This window comes from Anser anser (assembly GCF_964211835.1).
Source record: "Anser anser genome assembly, chromosome: 5".
Classification (NCBI taxonomy): Eukaryota; Metazoa; Chordata; class Aves; order Anseriformes; family Anatidae; genus Anser; species Anser anser.
The window spans coordinates 56,376,394-56,398,421 of record NC_139725.1 but is presented as its reverse complement, the minus strand read 5'-3'; the positions used below and the strand labels follow the sequence as shown (position 1 = coordinate 56,398,421).

The 22,028-nt window shown below is 40.3% G+C and overlaps 1 protein-coding gene across 16 annotated transcripts in view; it reads right to left on the bottom strand.

Moving 5' to 3' along the window:
• The window catches only part of MARK3 (microtubule affinity regulating kinase 3), a 66,043-nt gene that overhangs the window by 40,635 nt on the left and 3,380 nt on the right, over window positions 1-22,028 (bottom strand). For 11 of the 16 annotated variants that reach the window (XM_083837316.1, XM_083837326.1, XM_083837324.1 and 8 more), the window contains exons 2-4: window positions 14,847-14,885; window positions 8,987-9,178; window positions 3,022-3,075 (exon numbers count right to left, since the gene is read on the bottom strand). In XM_083837316.1, coding sequence (XP_083693442.1) covers window positions 3,022-3,075; window positions 8,987-9,178; window positions 14,847-14,885 — 285 coding nt within the window. The remainder of the gene's footprint in view (window positions 1-3,021; window positions 3,076-8,986; window positions 9,179-14,846; window positions 14,886-22,028) is intronic. The other 5 variants (XM_083837323.1, XM_083837327.1, XM_083837318.1 and 2 more) reach the window with 1 other exon arrangement.

The following is a 22,028-nucleotide window of genomic DNA, read 5'->3' as shown; positions in this document are numbered from 1 at the left end:
AAGCTTTAACTGTGTGTTAGGCTCCTCCTGATAACTGCTCACCGAAACAGGCCCTATATATAGTTAGCAGTCTCAATCAGGAAGCCTTTACACAATGCAAGTTTGCACCAAATAATGCACAACTTGAAAACGCACAAAATACATGCTATAAACAAAAAAGTCTGTCCCTTTTAAATTTTCATACCTTCCTCGCACTTTTTAAAACAGACCGATCAAAAGTCAGAAAGAACATGGTGCATATTCAAATTTGTAGTTAAGAACTCTAAAAAGATTTTACAAAAAGGTCCAAACAAGTGGCAAAACATCTGCACAAAACGAACAAAAAAATCTGGCTGAGAAGCCAAGTTCTAAAAAAGGAAAATGAGAAGTTATTTAGTGCTATTACATGGGCTTAGGAAAAAAAAAATCTTGCGTATAATGGCATTGCTGATTCAAAAGAAAGAAAGAAAACAAACAGTTTTTTTTTTGGTCTAGAAGGAAGTGAGCTACTGTAACATCAACACTCATTTCGAGCGAGACCGATATTCACTGCGATTGGGTACAAAGTACATTTTGGGAGAATAATGATGACTAACAACACTAGCATGGGAAAAAAGCTCTGAGAATTCTCTTTTCTTTTAAGGCAGGAAAGTAACACAGTTTCCTCTTCGCTAAGCAAAAGCAGCAGAGCTGTAATAAGCTACGAAACCTAGAGCGAGGAGTAGCTGCATGTGGCTACCACTGACTCCCCCAGCAGCACAGAGCCCCTCAGTGCTGTGAAGAACCGCACTTTGAAAACATATCCATCAAAGCTGCAGCCACCCGCAGCTCACTGCAAAGTACCGCTCCAGAGAGTACGGCGCCCCTTCGCAAGGGTAACTCCCCTCTGGCAGCTGGAGTATCGGCGTGGAAGACGTAAGACAGAAATCAGGATCAGAAACCTTAATCACCGCTCGTTTCACCACCTGAGGATGAGTAGGGTATGCAGACACTACACCACACCCTCTTCTCGGCACAGCCCTTCCCTCCCCACCATACCTCACATATTTCATCACTCCCTCCAGCAGCCCTGATGAGAAGCACTTCATCTCCGCTTGCCCTGAATCTACAGGTCATGCGTGCAGCTTGCTTCAAATGTGCTGAGACTACAGCAGCGCTGATAGCACTGGGGGGAAGCGGGCGAGCGCTTTCAAAAAAAGCTTTGATGAAGCAAAATCGATAAGTAATGCATTGGGTATGTACTGTTTACTATAAGCGGCTGCTTAAAATTAAGAAAATGGTTTTCCACTTCTGAGAACACTGAGATATCTTGCTAAACCTTTTTAAGTGCTTATATAGCCAGTGAGCTTAGAGAAGCGAACACATTAGCAATCTCACTCCCCAACTCTGACTGGATTTCTACCCCACTATTTGGTACTATTCTTCTAGACTCCCATTTAAAGACCCTAATGGTAGGAAACGCTGACTTAGAAATCACACCTTACAATCTAATTTTATAAATTGTAAATAAAAATGAAACAACAACCAAGACGGAGATGAGAGTGGAGACCAAACAGGCTGAAACCAGGAACCAAAGGGTCAACAAACACACTTCCAACCAGTGCCGACTGAACTCCAGCGACTGGTGAAAGGTTGGCTTTGTACCTGACTATTAGCTCAAGCTAACAGCGTTAAGACACAGTCTCCAGATAACACCATTTGAAGGAGTAAGAATTTTTTTTTTCTCTCAAAACACATTCTCTTTACTTTTCTCTGACCATTTCCTCCAATGCTCAGTGACCCCTCCCCTTACCATCACAGCTTTTCTTTTCCAAATGCACCCAGAAGTTAATATAACTTTTTAGGTACTCCAATTTGCCCAGATCTGCTGCACAAACCCACTTTATGTAAATCATCATATGACCTCATTTGCATTTCATTTCTTCTCTGCTTAGCCAGAAATTAATAATAATGTCAAGAATTAAGCTGAAAAAAATCTGAGAAAACTGTAACCACGTTATCTACTTTCATGTAGCCTACAGGGGCAGTAAAAGGTAATGACGTTGCTTCTTGCTAAAATGATGGTGGCTTTCTTCTGTAGGCTGTTCTCTGCCTCTCAACCAAACCATACAATGCAAGGACCTGTGTATTTTTCCAATTTACTTTTGCACCATTAATTTTGATAAAACCATCTTGCCACACAATCTTTTCAGTATTTGCATAAAACTCGAATGTGTATATTCTCCAGTTTGCTCTGGTTATGCAATTTAATATTGTTTGCAGTTAAGTTCTGGGTATTCTCTCCTTCAAACAGAAATACTGCAAGGAACTTTTTTTTTTTTTAATCAAAGTACTCAAAAGTAAACAAAAAGACTGACTGCAGCACTTAAAAGGACAGAGTTAAAAAAGTCCTAGGTAAAAGTGACATTTAAATGTATTTCCTGCAGCCACTCCAAAGCAGATTGGCTTGCTTGATGAAAGAGTAGGATTTATCACTACTTACTAAAATAGATAAGGCGATACAACTGTAATGGCACATTAAACATTTGAGACTAGAAGGAAGAAACCAGAATAGCCATGCTTCAAGCTATTCCATAAAACTGTAACACCATTTCTGCTGAAAATTATGTGAAAGCCATAGACACTGCTTGGCCTTCAGTCCAGAGGCAATGTTTTCAAGGCCTGTTTAAGAGGACAGAACATACGCTTTCTGTTTTTAAGCTCTACAAAATGACCAGCATGAAGGAGACACAGAGGCATGACACCAAACCACGAACATCCTCGCTACAGTTAGACTACATTTGTGAGAAAGGAAGCGGCTAACACCACCGTCTTCTCTTTGCAACTCTGTATGAGCTCATCTATAAAACAGTACGTGCATCTTGAACAACTGCAAAGTCATCAAAAATATCCGTTAAAAATGCCATTATTAAATACAGTAGTCAGATGTGTGAAAGTTGTGCAGTGCTTCAGATTCTACAGCATAGGCATTCACAATTAATCGGAGGTGGTAAAAGGAAACAAGTTATAATACAAGTTGAAAGGTTAAATGCAAAAACCTACCTTTTGTAGACTAGTTGGATTCAGCTGTGTTTTGTCAATTATTTTTATGGCAACCTAAAGAAAGAATTCATAATCAGTATTTTCCATATGAATAATTGTAGCATTACAACAAAATGGACAAATCCAGTAACAAATGGAAAGCATGAGAATTACACAAATACACTCAAGGTTCTTCAGAAAATTATGTACCTGTATTCAGTTTTAAGCTGAAAGCAGTTGGAATTAATGACTAAATTATAATTTATTTCTATTTCAACAAATTAAAAAGGAGAGTGGGAAAAAATGGTACTTTGAGACAATTAAGACAAGAGAAGCTCACTTAGTCTTTTGCTTCACAATAAAATCATCACATATTACAGCGGAAATTCCAATACCAGACAGTACCCTGACAGAGAGCAGGGTGCCTACAGATGATATTTACACAGTATAATTACACTTCAGATTACATGGTACTAACTGTGCATTGGCAGTTTACGAAGATGCTTCTAAAAGCAAGGACTTCAGAGCAAATTGAAAGTAATGCAACATAAATTTTGCAAGAACTAAGTTCACCTTTGGAAACCCACTGAATATTTGTATCAGTTTGCTCCCTGATGGATATGAAAGGAAATATCACTTTTGTGTCATCAAAAACCCATTGGTTGTACTGCAACAATTTGTGAAGTTTGTTCCTTTACTGAATCTCACCTTCTTGGTAAATACTTCACAGAAATGCTAAGTAACAGAATGAAAATTTCACAAAATAATCAAAAGAAATTCAGTACCATGGTAACTAGTCAGAGCCTGAAAATTTGAGACAATGAATAGGCAGAGATGAGCCCCAGTGCAGTATAATTTGGATACAGGCTGAGTTAAAACAGGAAGAAGGAATCTTTCTAGAATTACTTGCCAATTGGTATTTTTCCTTTCTAAATTAGAGGCTAAACATACCAGAAGAAACTCCACAGAAGCCAAGGAGATGGTGCCTCTCAAAAAGACAAGATGCTGCAACTCCGCTGATTATCATACTTCACTGGTACAAAGAAAGGGCTCTCAATTCCCCTTGAATTTTTGGCTCAAATAGCAGACACTGCTCCTTCCTATGCCACAGCTCCCATTTTGCTGCATCGCTTTGTGCCATCTTTGTCATTTCATTACCGTGGGCTTGGTAACATATGGAATATAAAAAATCTTATACCAAAACAAATTTATTTCCCTACGTTCAAGTGCAAAACACATGGATGGGCCCTCATGACAGAAAGGGTAAGAGGTGAACAGTGTTCGGTGCCTGGGTGTGTCACAGACTTACATGATAGATATATATGTGTTGGTTTTTTTTTTTTTTTTTTCTCTGAAACTGAAATTCAAGATTCAGTTTCAGCCCTCTAGATTCAAGATATGGTAAAATATTACCAAGAAACTATTTAAGAATACTTTTGCTTTGGAGAATATTTTCTTCTAAGGTATGTTACTGAAATTACAGATGACTATTTCCCAAGGCAAAATTCCATTACAAAATCTTGAGAAATCCCTTCAAAAATACAAACGAAAGACATACACATTAAGCAACAGGTATTTTTATATTAGCAGCTGTACACGAAACCAAGAAAGATTTTTATCTCTACCTTTATGCCTGCTGAACTGTTCTTACGGAGGTTAACAGTTATTTACTTTCTGCAATTTCTCAGACTCAGACTAGATGTAGACCACTGCCTTTTTCAACAGCAGATAATGGTATTTGATAGGCATCTGGTGTCCCAAGACTATCGATGTCACTAAACATGGCTGTTTGCTGAAGTAAACTTCACTCAAAAGTTGCATTTGTGTTCTAAGCGCTACTATTCTCATCAGTCTTTGTAAGATTTAAGCTTGTTTTAACCCCCAGAGTCTTGGGGCACTTGGTTTCAGAGAAACACACCTCACCTCTCGCTCTGTGCGTCAGTGCCGGATGAACCGAGAGCTCTCTGACACTGGCAGACAAATTCAGCCCTGGAGATACAGGGAAGGAACACACCTCAATTTTCTGAAAGGCAGATACACAGGGCTGTTCAGTCCACTAATTATAGCCTTAAAGGCAGGATGAATTTTGAGAACTCCTATCCACTTGAACACTGGGTAGTCCAGTGTGTTAACACGGACTTTGAGAGCTTGAGCTCACCAGAACGGGACAATTTCAGGCCCCTTGATAAGGCCTCCAAACCACAAACAAAGGGAGGCTGCCCTCAAGAATATTCCCGATGAGCTTGAGAAATAAAATCCTGTTTTACTCAGCACAGCTAGTGAAGCATCAAATTGCCTTCTAAAGCAGAGACTTTGCTCTCTTTACACAAAGCAAATTTGGAACGATTTCAAGCATTGTGTGCACCGGCCAATGTTGGAGGAATGAAAGTCCACCTACACCATTACATTGTTGCAGGAGCCATAATATTCTGCGAGAGATTATTAGCAGAATTAAAACTGACTTTGCTTTCGCCATTGACAATAACGTGACTTAAAAAAAATTCCTCCTACGTTAATTAAAGTGGTCAAAAAAAGCTGAGACATTGAGCAAATCGACCAAACTGCTACCATTCAGATTATTTTCTCCCTCTTAAATTTCACTGTTTTTCCAAGGGAAGACAAAAAAGATGACAATGGATTCCTTGGAGTCAGGCTTGGATCCTGGAAGAATTTTGTCTTAGTAGAAAACTTTCACCTCCTGGCTATTAACTCAGTACTGCCTTTACTGCACAGAAGCATCCATATGTTTTTGGCTGCAATTCCAACCACCTTGGAAACAGCAAAAGGTAGTTTTATCTTTTAGATTAATTTTGGCAAGTATGGAAAATTTGTCAGAGGAAATAACCTCAGATAAGTTACAACAGAAAATACATGGCTTAAAGTCAAAGAATTAACAAAAGCAGATTTACAATGAAGATTCTCGATTTTAAAAGGGCAGACAGACTACAAATAATACCCTCCTTGACAAAGGATCTCAAAGGAGCGTATTTCCAGGCACCAGCTCTAATGCAGGGAAGCTAACCCTCCCTCTGTACCTCTGCTGTGAACGGGACATTGACTCCTTGGCCAGACAATTCAACCCCCCCAGCTTGGACTGATGTTCTGCTCATCCCCCACAGGGCTGCACATTTCTCCCTGTAATTTGAGGGTAGGCTCTCTTTCTGCAGATAGGTCCTGAAGATGGCGATGGAAGAAAATCCTGGAATTTACTCCAGTTGGAAACATGAAAGCTGTTATCTCAAGCAAAAGGAAAATTTGTACGGGAGGACTCCAGAGGTAAGGAGATGAGTAACTACGCTAGAAGAATGCTTGAACAAACACACCCTTCCCCCAAGAAGCGACGGAGAAGTGCTGATCTGATGCATGATTTAGAAGTTAATCAGTGCGGAGATATAACAAAAAAGGGAACTGTCATAAAGTGAAATGGAACTGGACTCTTAAAAGGACACTAGGAATAGACACCCAGATAACAATAAGATAAGATAAGCAGGGTTAAAATACAGCAAGGATACAGTAGAGAGGAAAACTTATTCACGTGTGACTCCCGAAACTAAATATTTTATTTTAGGTTTCCATATATAAGGTGGAAAAAGGAACAGGAACAAAGACAGGATAGGCAGCAGGAATGAGTGTATAAGGCAGGAAGTCACAAATTCAGGAAGATGAGTGCTGTCTGAGGCCAGACGGAGAGAATTATCCCAGAAGTAAGGGTGGTTAAAAAAAAAAAAAGCATTCCTGCTGCAAAGGTTTCTAACATTATCAAGTACAAAACGGCAGCATAGGTTTAGAAAATATCTGATAATTTATTTTTTAAGGGAGAAGTGAATAAAGCGCCTACAAGCTTTGTAGCAGAGCCATTTCTCATCAAATTCTTGAGCTCAAAGCTTGCAGGGAAAAACAGGGAAAGAGAGAGGGTTAAATGCAACATAATTTCCTACTGTTAATTGCGCTTGATGGAAACACACCAGGTATGGTTATCTTGACTATTGTAAAACCTCATTTAGGAGGACACAGAAATTATTGAACTAGATAAGCTGAAATGTGCACAGATCAATTAATTAACAAAAACCACAACTGGGTAAAGAGATATCAGGCTAGAAATAAATGAGTAGGAGTTTTTCAAGGATCAGACTTGTGACCGATCTTGTTTAATATCTGTATCAGTGGCCTTGACACGGCAAGTCAAACCGTAACTCTTTCAACAAACTTAATAATTAAGAGGCACTGTCACATACAATGGAAAAGTGATACAAACAACCTTGGAGATGAAAACCAGCAAAGAAAGAGAGATTCAGCAAAGTACAAGGTGCTGTTGATGATCACAACCAAACCACACATCAGTGTGCCAGCTATGAAAAAATGTGAGCGCAATCCAAAGATGGCTCAGATAAATATTTCTGTAAGGGCAAGAATAAATTAATGACACCAAGGAAATAGTTATCTAGCATGTTGTGAACAATCCCAGTCACACACATCTAAAATATGAAAACTATCAATAGTTCAGCTAGTAGGAAAAGAAACTTTTGCACATCTCTCCTACAAAAATTGTTTAAAATATCTTCAAGATATTCCTGTAAAAATAGTTTGTTTCCTCCAAAGGAAACCTGGACCAATGGCCAGATCCTTGGAAGTATTTATGCTCTTAATTGATTGAATGGCATCTATCCCATGAGAATTACAGAAACTTAGTATCTAAATCTTTCCAAGTTTTGTCAAAGATTTTACACCATAACTTGATTTGTTGAAATTTCAAGCAATAACAAAACAGAGGTCAACACACAGTTGTGCACAAAGAAAAGAAGCCATAACAAAATTTTTGCAAAGCCCCAAACAGGCCACATGATTCTCTCTCACACCCATACCTATAATAACAGCGAAGAAATACTAACCAAGTATTTCCTGTGTTAAGTATCAGTAAAAAGAGGAAATTTAAGTGGAAAGCAGTTAACTGTAGACTTTGTCTAGAAAAGAGCACTAGCTTTAACACCAGAAAACGACTGCTGATCACCAGAACTGACAGCTTAACAAAATAAAATCAACAATCCCTCTCAGCAACTCTTGCAAAATGATACCTCCTCAGTTCCTCCTATGGATTCCATATTAACCCTGGAAAAAGAAATTCCCCTAAAGTGCTGTAGTCAACTACTTAGCTTTCTTTAAAGATTTTTGCTGATATCAACAAACATTTAATTAATTAGACACGCTTGTCAAGAATAGGTCAACAAGGAGTTTCTCCTTCTTTTTCAGTATGTAGTGTTGCTATTAAGAATAGCACCAAGCTACACCTTGCTCTAACAAGCAAACAACGATATGGCTCACCAAATCAGAACCATCACTAGGTCCAAGTTATTAATTACATTATAACAGCATGCAGAAACTAATTATGGGGCTGAGTTAGACACTATGAAGGGATAAAAGAGAAAGCTTGTCTGCACCACACAACAGAGCAGCAGACCTGCAAACCAGCTCCAAACAAACTGGAACGTCTTCCCAAGGCAGCCCCGCACTGCGACACCAGCAGAACTCCTGGGAGATGCATGGCTCTGTCCAGGAAATACTGTGGTTAGGCTACTTAGATCAAGAATAATCAAGAAGGTGTAGTAATTGCCATTCTTGCTTTCGCCTCCAATACAGCCGTGTAGCAACACCAAGAAGCAATCTTTCCAGCAAGCTTATTTAATTGCTGTATATTTAGCCCTTTTTCAGGAATGAAGGATTTAGCAGAGAATTCTAGTAGCAAACTTGAACACAATTCAGAAGTGCAGGGACTTGTCAGAAACACAAATCTGAGACCTTTTTCAAGAGGAGTTGTTTTGGGGTCATTAGAAATAGAAAACTGGATTTTCTTTTTAGATTTTTTTTTCCTGCATCAGTGACAGTATCTCTAGTAAGAAGTGCTAAATGTTCACAGACTTGGACAACACCATTCTGAGTGAATATTCAAACCCACTACAATTCACTGTTGTTTACATTCACACCACTTTACCTCTCTGCCTGTAAGGATGTGCCTTGCCAGCTTTACTTTTGCAAAATTCCCCTTTCCAATCGTTTTGAGGAGTCTGTAATTTCCAATATGCGGCTGCTCATCGGCACAGGAAGCTATAGAATTCCTGCAACGAGCTCCGGACCGCCCAGTTCGAGAGGAAACTTCCTGCCGTCCATCTCCATGGGACGTGTGCTGCAATAAAAACATACGCAGATAAGGCTGAGAAATAAAGAAAAAGACATCAATAATGAGAAGCATACAACATGCGAAGAGATTAACAACTCCTTTGAAGAACCCTTCGAAGGACCCAGCTCAAACTTGAGATTCTCACTGAACTTTGCTGTAACGTGGACAAGGAGGCTCTCACTTCATAACGCTATTTATTCCATAACCTGGGAAAGAGCAAGTGCAATTTCAGCTGAGCTGCAGGAACAGGGAAGCATTTTTAGGCAAAACACACGGACTGCAGAATCAGAGTCAGGGAACACCAAGGTGTGTGATGTTATCTCCTGTTTGAATTACCTTGCCTAACTAGAGCAGGAAAGCTTTGTGAAAGGAGACATCAACAAAGCTTTGCCAAAAGCAGACAGTAAAAGGTTATGAACCTTATTGGACACTTTAGCACTACTGATAAAATAAAAATTCCTGAGAGTTTTTTTTTTTTCTCTTGTGCTGGGATTCTCGTTCCTTCAAAACTTCATGACTGAAAATACTCAAGACAGCCTGAGAACAAGGGAAGAAATCTCACCCAATATAAAGGAACCTCAGATATCAACAGGCTGAGCATCAGTTAGGGAGACCTGAGATGCTGCCTGGAAACTGTTAAGTTCCTTCCACTTAGTTTCTCTGAATCCTTCCACTTAGTTTCTGTGAACAGCTATTAATTGTAAAAAGATTGGGTAGATATCCATAACATTCTTTATTTATTCATTAGATCACATGGCTAGGGTAACAGCAAAGTACCTTTTCACTGCCTGGTAGGGAGCCTGTTTGTGAAAGAGCAGGTCCCCCTCGTGTCCCTTAGCTCTCAACTCGTGCGTGAGGTCTCCACGCCACGTTCACTAATTAAAGCATTGCTCAGAAATGCTCAGTAGTCTGCAAATGTGGAGCAAGTGTTCGGCTACCCAGAGATGACATGCTAAATTTACAGCCACCCCAGAATTCCCGCATCATGCGGTCTGCCTGAAGACACCCAGAGGAGGTTCGGGATAAAAAGCAGAGGATATTCCTCTTTAATTCTTCCCTTTTAAAATGTTAAGTTTTCTAGCTCTCTCTGCTCGTTCTTTTCGTTGATTATACAGTTCTCTGAAGCAACAGCATTCATCAAGTAGTTAAAGCATTAGCCTCAATTAAACCTTTTCTACAACCCAAGTGCCAAAGCAGCCCTATTTTCTGTCTGAACTCTACCCAAGAACACAGCTTAGTTTAGAAGACAAAACTTCAAGGTTCCTTCAAAATAGTCCTAAGTGTTTTGAGGCCTAGTTAAGATGCTATTTGTTTCAGTGCCTTAGTATCAAATACCCCTTTATTTAGAAAATCATTATTATTAGGTATCTGTTACATCAATATGCAACAAGAATTTGCATCAATGTGCCCAGCTACCTATTTAATTGTAATATATTATAGGTGGCTTCGACTTTTCTGTAAAGCACCACCTTTAGAGAAGAGGGTCTTCAAACACATAACCCAGGGTAAGATTATATTGAGCTTGTATTGGAGATACCTATCTTGTTATCCACTGGCAGAACAAAGTATATTTTGTTCCATGTTTTTTCTACAACTTTGGGAATTCAAGAAAAAAAATAGAGCAGATACATTAGCCTACAAGAAAGGAATGTTCAATAACAGCATTTAGAGGCGTTTTTTCCTCTCAAGTTGTCTAAGCACGCTGTCCTGTTTCTTAAACAAAACCTACATTTTCTATACGACTAAGTACACTGTCTGTATTGTACTGTAGCTTTTCCTTTTATCTCCCAAACACTGCAATAGCTTTCTCCCTTTCCACGAGGCCTGTATCACACTCAGCAGCACAGTGTTACCTCCATGTGTCCCGCACTCCCTTCTGTTCTTTCTAACACTTCCCATGGTGCTTATTTCAGCCCCAAAGGGCCCCATCCAGTCACCTATCCTTCCAACTCCTTTCTGTGCTAGCTGTAGCTCTCCTACCTACTGCTGCTCTTGCTGCAACCCAACAGGGACAGCCACAACTATGGCACACGGCAGCACTCAGTCTGAAAAATCACTGCAGCAAAAGGGATGAGAGATCATAACTGAAGAGCTAACAACCACGGTACAGCACGAGTGAAAAAAACACACGCTTGCATGACACTTGGCAAGTTCACAATATTTAATAACCTGATGTAACCTTGTGACCATACACTCTGGCATCTTAAGTTCCTTGGTTTGTTAATTTGAGTGCAACAGCTGTGATCAAATTATTTTTAAAAAGACATTCATTTCATTTAAGAAATACTACGGATGGGAAGGCTATGGCAACTCCTGGAAAATTGTTTCAATAGTTACTATTAAAAAAGAGAACAAAAACTGTGGTGCGTATAATGTTTTAGTATCAATATGGCTTTAGCTTCTCCTTATGGCCTCATTACTACATTGTTACCAGATTTCTACTTCAAATATAGCACTTAATTACTCTGGTCACAAGACCCCTTCACTTTAATAAGATATATATATATATATATATATACATATATGTATATATATACTGAACTCCCTAAACAGACTGCTGTAAGAATAATTAACAACTAGGAAACATTCCTTGTAGTTCTTTTCAGAACCCTTTCTAATTTTCCCAGCGTCTTTCTGTAGGATTTGTGCTAGAACTTGGACAAGCCATACCGACAGCAGTTGCAAGAGGATTAAACACAGATTACATCTTCTGTTCAACGCTCTGCTGAAGGGTATCTGTATCTGATCACCCCAAACTAACCCCAACTCTTAAAAAGAGTTATTGCTTCCCAGTCCCTTAGCACAACTTTCATACATGTGAGATACCAGGAATGATCTTACATTGGGCTGTAGTGAAATACAGAGCTTCCTTACACGCAGCTTATGATGTGCTCCTGGTGATCGGCCCATCCTGCCCTATTTAATATTCTAGCAATCTCTATCCTAGTTTTTCGAGCAGCAGTATGCATGTCTTCTAAACCACTGATAAAAGGCACAGGAACAAAAAGCGCATCCATAACAAGATCCAGTAGAAATGCAAGCGCTTGATAACAATTCCTTGTTTTCAATACTATCTCGAGACCTACGACAACTGGGTAAGTGCTTACCAGTCGAGCATTCTCAAGGAGAGGATCGACAAGACCAACTGCCCAGCCGAAGGAACTACTGAAGCCAGTGAAATCCTGTCCCAACAACGTCACTGTTCTGCATGCCATTAATGCCAGGCTGGCGCTAGTTGCTCAGGCCATCCTCTTCATCCCTCCATGCAGTGGCAAATCAGCGCCAACCCTCTGTGCTTCCCTGAACTGTGACTTCTAACAAACCTTGCAACAGGCAATGCAGACAACTTCTCTGTCAGCTCCTTTGGTACCTTCAAGTGTCAAGTTATTCAGACCAGCTAGAAAAAAAAGCAGCAACTGCTGATGCTGGATGTGAACGTCTTCCTATGTTGCTACCCCCAGCAATCATGTAGCATGATGTCCTGTACACGGCCATGAGGATATTTCTTGGATATATTAGAGGAAGGCTCACTTTTTGCAAGTACAGCACCCCAGGAATACAGCCGTACTGCTTTACATGGCACTACCTTGAGCCGATAACCTGCCTTAGAAAGGGAAGTTCAGCAGAACTGCTCAGGTAAGAGCCCTTCCACACCCGGCCATGCAGTACAGGCACGCACACTGCCTTTAGCAAGAGCCAGCCTACCTCCACGCAGGGCTTACTACTTACTAGCTTAAGCTCCCCAGCATGTGGATTCAACAAGAAAGCAGCTTTTAAACCACACAAAAACCAGAATACAAGATCTGTGTGTGTGCTGTCTTGTGCTTGAACTAACAACTGTCAGACCTGAGCTACCTTATGGTGCAGTTCAGACACGGGCAGCGAGTACAACATATTCCCAACCGGGGAATCTGTGCAGAGACCATTCAGGACTGATCTTATTCATGTTCTACCCTGCATAAACAATACACATGGTAAAAGGCATCACAGAATTTTCCTACACTAACATATTCCTACCCTAACATACTCTATGTAGCAAAACATGCTAATTAACACATCTAGAGAGCTTCACTGTCCTCTGTTGAGGAATGAATTCTTGTGTCCTATCATTTTTTTCATGCTTTCTAGCTTTGCACTTAAAGGGAAGAATTAACAGCTGTGAGCTTATTTGGACTAGTGTTGATAAATTTAACACAATCTCCTTGTATGGAGGTTTGCATTTCCACCCCAACTCTGATTATTTCTTTTCAAGAATATGACCTTTTTCAGCTGTGTTTTTTGAATATCAAGCTGTGTGTTCCTAAGCAGTTCAGTTCTCTCCAAGTGACTTGCTCATAGCTGCATTCAGCTCTGTAGAAATCTGTCCATTTACAGGAATATCTAATTTGGACTTTTATTTCACTTCACATTAAGTAAATCCATCAGCAAGTCCTTCCTCTGTCAAATACAGAATCATTATGTTGAACAGAACACAAACTTCCTAAAAACTGCAGAAAACAGCCTCCAAGTTTCAACATGGATTTTTATTTATTTTTTTTTAACTTATGGAAATGAAGGAAGAAGAGGGCTTGGTAGCATACAGTACTAAAAGGCATAAACTCAAAACCCAGCAAAAGTGCTGCTCCCACCCAAATCATTTTTGAGAAGCCACGGTAGGTAGATGGGAAGAAAACTTAAATGGTGTAGGCAAAAAGTACAAATATAGATGGTCCAGGAAATGTTCAAGTCAGGCACTGGCTTGTACAGCATTTGGCTGTACTTGGCTACTTCCCAGGGTAGCTTCCTCAGCAGCTACTTTGAGGCAGCAAAACCGCCACCACAGATTAACAGTTCCTACCTCGCCCTAAAGAAATAGCAATAGCATCCTCTGCTCTCTTCATCGAGATGCAGGTCATTTGTCTTTTCCTAAGCAGACCCTCAACGCTGCAGATTTTGCCTCCCTCAACCCACCAACGCCTAGATTCTGCTCAGCCTCGTACTTTTTTCCCTGGTCCACATTCGTATGGCCTTGAACGAGACTATTCCTATAGCCTTGAACGAGAAAGGGTTTTTTTCTTAAAAGCCTAAACAAGCATGTTTTTATTTGTAATACATTTTTATACGTTGTGGTAGATGAGCGGCATCTCTTGGATGTGCATTCATTGTAAGCATAACACTTGTGACACCGTGCCTGAGGGATTCCCAAAATACCTCTCTTCATGCAATAGTCAATGCAGGAGAGACTACTACGCTGCAGATGGGAACTGAAGCGAGGAAACTGCATACATTGTGTGGCCCTGGGCTAGCCAGTGTCACCTTTTTTTTTTTTTTTTTTTTTAAAAAAAAAGAAGAGTCTTCTGAATTCCATTCACAGCAAGACAGCATGTTCTTCTGTATCTTGGTATGCATCATGTTCAATTTTAAAATCTTTTAAAGACTTCAAAGACTTTTTTTTTTGCACATAGTAGGAGGGTTGTCAAAAAAAAAAAAAAGCTAGAAAACTTCAAGCCAATGAAATAACCTCTCTCAGAAACACGCATTCTCCCCCATCCCCCCCACCCCAACCCCACCCTGTATTACTCAACCCTGAAGGACTCGGAAATGAGGTAAAACATCTCCACTGGCGAGAGACCTTACTGCGAGGGAGGGGCTGAGCCTAAGACCAACTACATTTGGAACACAACACAAAACCCACCTTTTCGCAAAAGCCTTCCCCCAATGATGAGCCGACATCCTTTCATAGCCAGATAATGATTAGCATGAAGAGAAAGAAAAAGAAAAGAAAAGAAAGTAAAAAAGCAAATGAGGTATGAAGGTGCTGGTAACCGAGATCTCTTTGGCAGGTGTTAGCTTTATCCAGTAACTGCACGTTTAGAGGTTTCTTAACATCCAGAGCATTAGAAACACAGGACAGGGGATGACTAGTGTCAAAGTTCTTCTAATATTTAAGGTGGTGCCAACAGCTGAGAAAACACCTGGAAGAGACCCTCTGATATCCATGTGAAGAGCTGAAAAACATTAAGAAATTAGAATGGCGGAGACATGCAAAAATCCATGTTTATTGATAGTAAATAGGAAGCGTTCTTTCTAAATCAGGGAGGACAAATAGCATCAATATTTTTAAAGCAGTACACAATAGTGAAAATTACTTTCTGATCAACCCACTGAACTATGAAAAATTAATCTTACCAAAATCTCTAGGAATGTTCATTACCTTAGCTGTTATCACATTTGTATGAAATGCTGTGAAATGCTATTATAGAATTTCCTGGAGAGCTGTCAGACTAGCAAGAACCATGATAGTCTCATCGGATTCAGCGTTTTTACTTATACTAAGGAAGAAAAAAAACAACTTTTAAAGCCTATCCCTTACAATGTTAATAATCTAAACACTCCAGGACATGATGAACATTTGAAACAGAGCACATCTCTTCATTACCTGAACTTGGACACAACATATAAATACATGGGAATTTCTCACCCCCCACACCTTTCATAGCACTCATTTATAGAAAAACATATCAGGACATAAATCACAGGTTTTTAAAACACCAATATATTTTAAATTAAATATTTGAAGACTAATTTCACTGCAGCCCATCCTAATAGTGTACTGTATTTTACTTTGCATTTATCACTGAAATATTTAAGAACATACAGACTGCTGAGTACTACTCAGTGTAAGAGAAAAGAGGTTAGCCCTAAAAATATTCACAGAGGGAGTGTCTTATTGTGCAGATATAACCATGAAAAAGCACAGTAAGGCATCCTGCAACTGCTTATGAAGGAATTCTACTGGAAAGTCAAAACAAAGACTTGAATTTCTAGTAACCACTAAGAGGGTTCACAGCAAACGTTTAGCCACAATTGTCTAAATACAAATCACTGCTAAGGGAATCCCTAAATCATGGTTTATTGTAAAATATTATAGAAGATAGGAAATGCAGGAAAATAATGTAGTAGAAAGATAACTAGGTAAGGATATTTTATGCTCATCCTGTTTTTTACTTCCCTCCTACCATTGACCAGAGCATGAAGCAGGACACCAATGGAGGTGGATTTTGTCTGCTTATGTTTGTGTAACCAATTCTTTGGTTCCAGCACATATCATTAAAAGACAGCTTTTAAACTGGCTTGCTACATAATCAGTCTTAAGGAGGAACAGTCATGGCTTCCATCTCATGAAATTTTAAATGCTGTCTTACAAAGGAAAATACTACCCGACGTGGCACTCCAGTTACCGATCCACAAAGGCAGATTTATTCACTGAAGTGATAACCATTACGGTTGCTGGGATCAAGTGGAACAATCGAGAGGGTCAGAACTCAGCAAGAGAGATAAACAGACCTTCTGTGAATGCATTAGAGCTGGTAAAGGAGAGAAAACGCTAATTTGGATGCTTCCATTGTCAGAAGGGGAAGGATTCACTGCACAGTTCTCAGCCCGTTGTCCTCGTTTATTTAACTGGTATGACACTTCATGAAAATGAGCGGCCGCTTTAATTGGGTCATATTTGTCAAACAACCAGCTTAAAGGGAGAACCTGGAGAGTAAATACCGTCTTTAGCACACACAGACCGTACCTCTTGGCACACATTCCCAATTCCCTGCGTGAGGGGGAGGAGGGAAGGAAAGAAAGAGGGAAAAAAAGGGAGAAATGTGTCAGGACCAGGCAGCTACAAACCCAGCCGAGCACAGCAATCCACCTCCCTGCACGGGGCAGCCTGGCGGAGGCTGACAGCAGGGACTGCTGTACAAGAGACTGCTGCTTTACAGCGGGAATGCTACTAACGAGAGGCTTGCATTCAGCTTGTATGGCCCCAAAACCCGCACGAAGGGCTAAGAGACAGAGCTGACCCTACAGACCCGGCAGGGACAGGGCCGGCGGATGAGTGCTGACAGCCTCTGGAAAAGGCAAGACGCTCCCTTCGCCGACGTGCGGAGTCCTTTGCACCTCTCCCTGCCACACGCTGCGTTGATGCATTCGATATTGTTCGGTTCATACTCTATGCAGCGTATGAAAGAGGGAATTTGCAATTCTGTGATTAGTGCTGAACCACACAACAGTGAAGAAATCCTGCTTATACAGTCAAAAAGATAAGTCTGGGGCTGGTTTGAAAAGCTTTCTAAAAGCTCTTTTGTTGCTTCACATTATCAAGATCTGACATTTACCATATCTTTCAAGCCAAAGTTTCTTTACTGCTGATTAAAACGGATATTTATTGACACCAGCCTGGGGAATAATAGCTGAAGAGCCAACCATATTCTATCCTTCATCAACAATACTGCCAACTAAGTTGTTTCCAGAATCATCATTGTCAGTAATTACATGCTAAACAACAAAAAAAAAACCTCACGGTTGGTTTTCAAAGACCACATTGAGCTTGCAGATAGAAAACTTTGCTTAGGCTTTATCCCTGCAGGAACAAATTTCATTTGAAAGTTAATTTTTGTTTATATGTACACACACACACAGAGCTCAACAAGCTGCTGCTGTATGGGCCAAGAACTGTTACATACCTAAGGGCTGAATCCGGGAGGCTCACTGCAGTGTTATCACAGGCATACTCAATACCTTTCAGGTCTATCTTTTAACAGCAGTAGGCACCTGCTCCCCACACATACTCTGACGATTTTTAGGGGCAGGTGATCTCTGCATTAAGTGGAGCCAACCTGGACAGGCCACAAGCCAAAAAAAAAAGGTGACCTCCATTTCTGATCTGGCTGACACCCACGAGGCAGCATTACTTGACTGAGAAGAGGAAGTTGCAGACACACGCTACTTCTGTATCAGATGAAATGGAGATCTAGAAAGACAAATGCCTCTACTCTTAGAATTCCTTAGGCTTAAGTCACCTGAGATGTGCAGCTCATGGGAACTGTCTGCTTACATCAACAGGAGCGTTTCTCAACTAGAATTAAAATAGAGAATCGGGCAGGTAAAGGATATTAAGCTATTTGGTAAGAAAGCCTAGAAAGAAGTCTACCAAGTTTAGTGTACTAAAAACCATATTTCCTCTTGTTTATTTTCGTTCAGTAATTTCTGTAGTTGTATTCTGTTGTGCAGACCGCTTCTTCTAAGGTCAAAACATGAGTCACATTGAGCGGTGCTGATAAAACATAAGAACACCAAGTCTGAGCTCCTTCTGGGGTAAGGTTCCATAGCTTAGTTTTCTTAGCTATTGAAATAACATTTAAAAAAAAAATAAGTTAGTTCCCAGAAAGACACGAACACAAATTGTGAAAGGCGCACCACTGCAGTCATCTCTTTTGAAAACCCCTATTTTAAGTTATCTTAGCCTTTAGGTGCTGTACTACCATTGGCTTAAAGCAAACAAAACCCAAATAATGTTTCTGGCCTTTCCCACCTGAACTGGAAAATCCCATCTTCTCTTTTGTGTCAGCGTTTGCAGCCACACGGAATGGGGATAAAACCCCTTTTTTTGGAGGCTTAGTTTTAGTCAGATCACAGAGCTGACCAGACCTGTTGTACAGCTACATGATAATTACTGCCGGCACAAACCACAGGTGGGAAGAGGCAGCCAAGACTGATCCCTGCAGCAGCCTTACACTGGTCAAGCTGACAGTGAAACTGAATGATTAAATGATACAGCACAGATTGTTTAGCAGAGCTGAAGAACGAACCATCCCCCTTCAAGACGTGAAAATGCTAGCAGTCAGCGAAGTGCAGTATCGCACCACCTGATCAGGTATTTTTTGAGTACAACCACCGCAGCGCTGAGCCTATCAGGTATCGCAGGCACTAAGAAAGGCACAAAAACCATTTCCTGCTCTCTGAAAATGTTAAAAAGAAAATATAGACGATAAAAATAGAAAAAAAAATACATCCCAGACTAATTCCTAAAACATTTGAATTCTAGTTATCTTGTCACCTTCACTTAATTTAATTCAAAACAGAACTTTTGTAACTGGTGGAAAATAAGAGACAAGGTAGCTGTCTCTGTAAAAGAAAGTCTACCACAACTCTTGGCCACAGGCACACTTCCTCACCCCCTTCTTACAAAAAAAAAAAATCACTTATGGAAGAAAACATTCTGATTACAGATCTATTTGTAACAGGAGAAGTCTGATAAATAATATATAGAATAATGCAAGCTTGTGTACCGTCTGCAAATGCTCTAATGCATTTCATATCTAATTGGTAATAAAGAGGTAATGCTAACCTTTGCAGTATCTTAAAAGTAAATTTTTGAATCTAATCTTCACTATTTTTTTAAATAAAAAAATTAAATGAGATACTTTCAGTGCACAGAATCCTTTTGTATGGGCTTGTACAAGCACAGTTGCCATCACACTGGCATTCTTCAATAGCAAATTTTTCACATTAGGCACAGTCACGGAGATAAGAGTGTATTTCAGTCTCGCTTTTACTCAAATTACTTACATTTTCAATTCAGATTGGTCTAGAACTAACATTCAAAGCAGTTACCTTTCCCCTCCCAGAAAAACAGCTGTGCAATGAACACAAATGAAAATTAAACTCTTTAGCCTACGTTTTTTCTTTTTTATTTCATGCTCTTAAAAAATAAAAAATAAACCAACCTCCATACCACTTGTCTTTCATTCTTTCTATCTACAGTTCTCTATCACCTTGCCACTCCTGGACTTTTTCTTTAATGAATATTTGTCCTATGGTCCAAAACCTTGTTCCTTCTGCTCCTATTTCTTTGTCACCGGTTGTCCTCCATCCTGCCATGCATATGTTCCTCTGTGCCTCCTCTTATCTTTTGTTTTCCACCACCTATTTTCATTGTGTTTCCAAACTCCTTCCTCTTCCATCAATCTCCTCTTTTCCTCATCACTAGTAAAACAGGTTTACTCACTCTTCTGTCACCTAAAGGTCCTTCTTCTGCATCTACCTTCACTCCTGGTTTTGGACAAAGGAGGTCTCTGCTGCTTCTGTTGCTTCTCCTACACGCACGATGTAATGCTGCAGATGACAGAGAAGATCTGATCCTCTCCTTCGCTTCTGTCCCCTAAGCTGCTGGCAGCCATTGCTGGAAGCGACAACACCAGCGAGGAGTTGTTCCACCTTTGTGGTGAGGAGCCAGCTCATTTGCAGGCAAACAGCCAGCTTCCAACTGTCCAAGTGTGAAGTTCCTATGATCACAGATCATCTGGGATGCCTTGCCTCTCAAAACCAGGTGACTCGTAGCCAAATTCGTTAATCTCAAAGGCACTAATGGCTTGATAGCTGCTAGTGGCTTTTGGGGAAAGTCACTGTGACAGTATTTCCACTTCAGCAGCGTATGCATGAAGCGTCTCGATAAGGAGTGGTATACACTGCTTTAAAAGAAAAAAAAAATAAAAGTACTGACAATTAGACCATGACTACTTCACAGGAACTGCCAACTGCTGAACGTGGTTAAGTGCAAGCATAGGCAACGATAATTTATGTTCACCATCATTCTGGAGGCTAACTTCATTTTCAAAACTGCAAGTATAGGCATGGATAAACTATGATCAGTACACTTGAATCAGATTCAACACCAGCCAAGGCTTTGTCAGCAGCTGTAACCTTCCAAACAGCGAGAAGGCATTCAGGGGCTCCCTGACCACGGCCCAAAGGCTGGCTGAATACTTTGGCACTTCATAAGCCTCTTCCCACCTGAGCTTCAAAGAGCCGTAGGAGCGTTAACTAACTTCTCAAGTGAGAGAATGTCAAGGGCTCAATTTACCTGCCAACAGAGCACATCAAGCTCTGGGGTGGAAGAACAATTACTGGAAGCATCAAGAGTGTTACATTTTGTATTTTAAAAAAAATAGACCTGGGGTAATTTTGTATCCATTTCCAGCTGTACCAGTAATTCAGACAAAGCGTGGATTTCAATGTAAACAAGGCAGGACAGGATACATTTTGGTGAATTTGTAGATAGCTGATGGTCAAAACAGGAGAGCCTGCTTTCTGAGGGATACAGCACTGTACCGTGGCGTTTATTCAACAGATCTGGCAATTACTCAGATTAATCACTCTCTGTCAATATCAATACCTACAGGTATTCCTGTGGCCAGCAGCCCAAATTACTGCAGTTGAAAGATATGCCTTAATCAAAACCTAAGGCGATTCATCTGCAAGCAAGAAAATCCCTGTATGTTAAATTATGGAGATTACCAAAGAGAAGTGCTAGACCAATATTCTGAAGTGCGAACAAGGTGCCTTAAGTGGAGGATATGTAAAACCTAACTTCAAGTGGGAGAACACACAGCTCATGAGCCATGTATTTCCTCAAGCACATGCTAAGCCTTTCTACCACTGAGTTACCTGTCGTGGAGTCAGAGCTAACTACGCTGGAGAACCTGATCTGAACAGTTTTAAAAATGATTTACTGGGTGGCCTTCATGCATTTACGTGGAGCCTGAAGACCTCAGCCAGGTTTGCTTCTAGACTAAAATAATTATCTGAATAAACTCTGTAAAGTATTTTCTGAAGTATGCTGCATCACCTCTCCCCATGGCATAGGAAGAGCCACATAGTACTTTAATTATTTTCTTCCACAAGGCAGGAAGCTCATTGAGATTTTACAACCAAAAATGCTTAGCTGGCTTTTTGTTCAATGCAGCCCTTAGCCTGCAGGTTGAATCTAGTGCTAAAACAAATAAAGATCACAGAAGTTAGAAGTGCCTATTATGTCAATAAAATCCAAATCCCTCGTAATGCAGTAATTGTTCCATGCAGCATGTTTTCCAACGCTTTGTCTGGTCTTGTTTTAAACAATGGGGCTACCATCACTTTCCTTGGACTGTTTATGGTCTGAGCAATCCAACAGTTTTTCCTGATCTTCAACCAACGTTCACACTTTTTATGTCAGACAAAAACATACGCAGGACCTCACAAAAATCGCCCCCCCAAGTCAAGT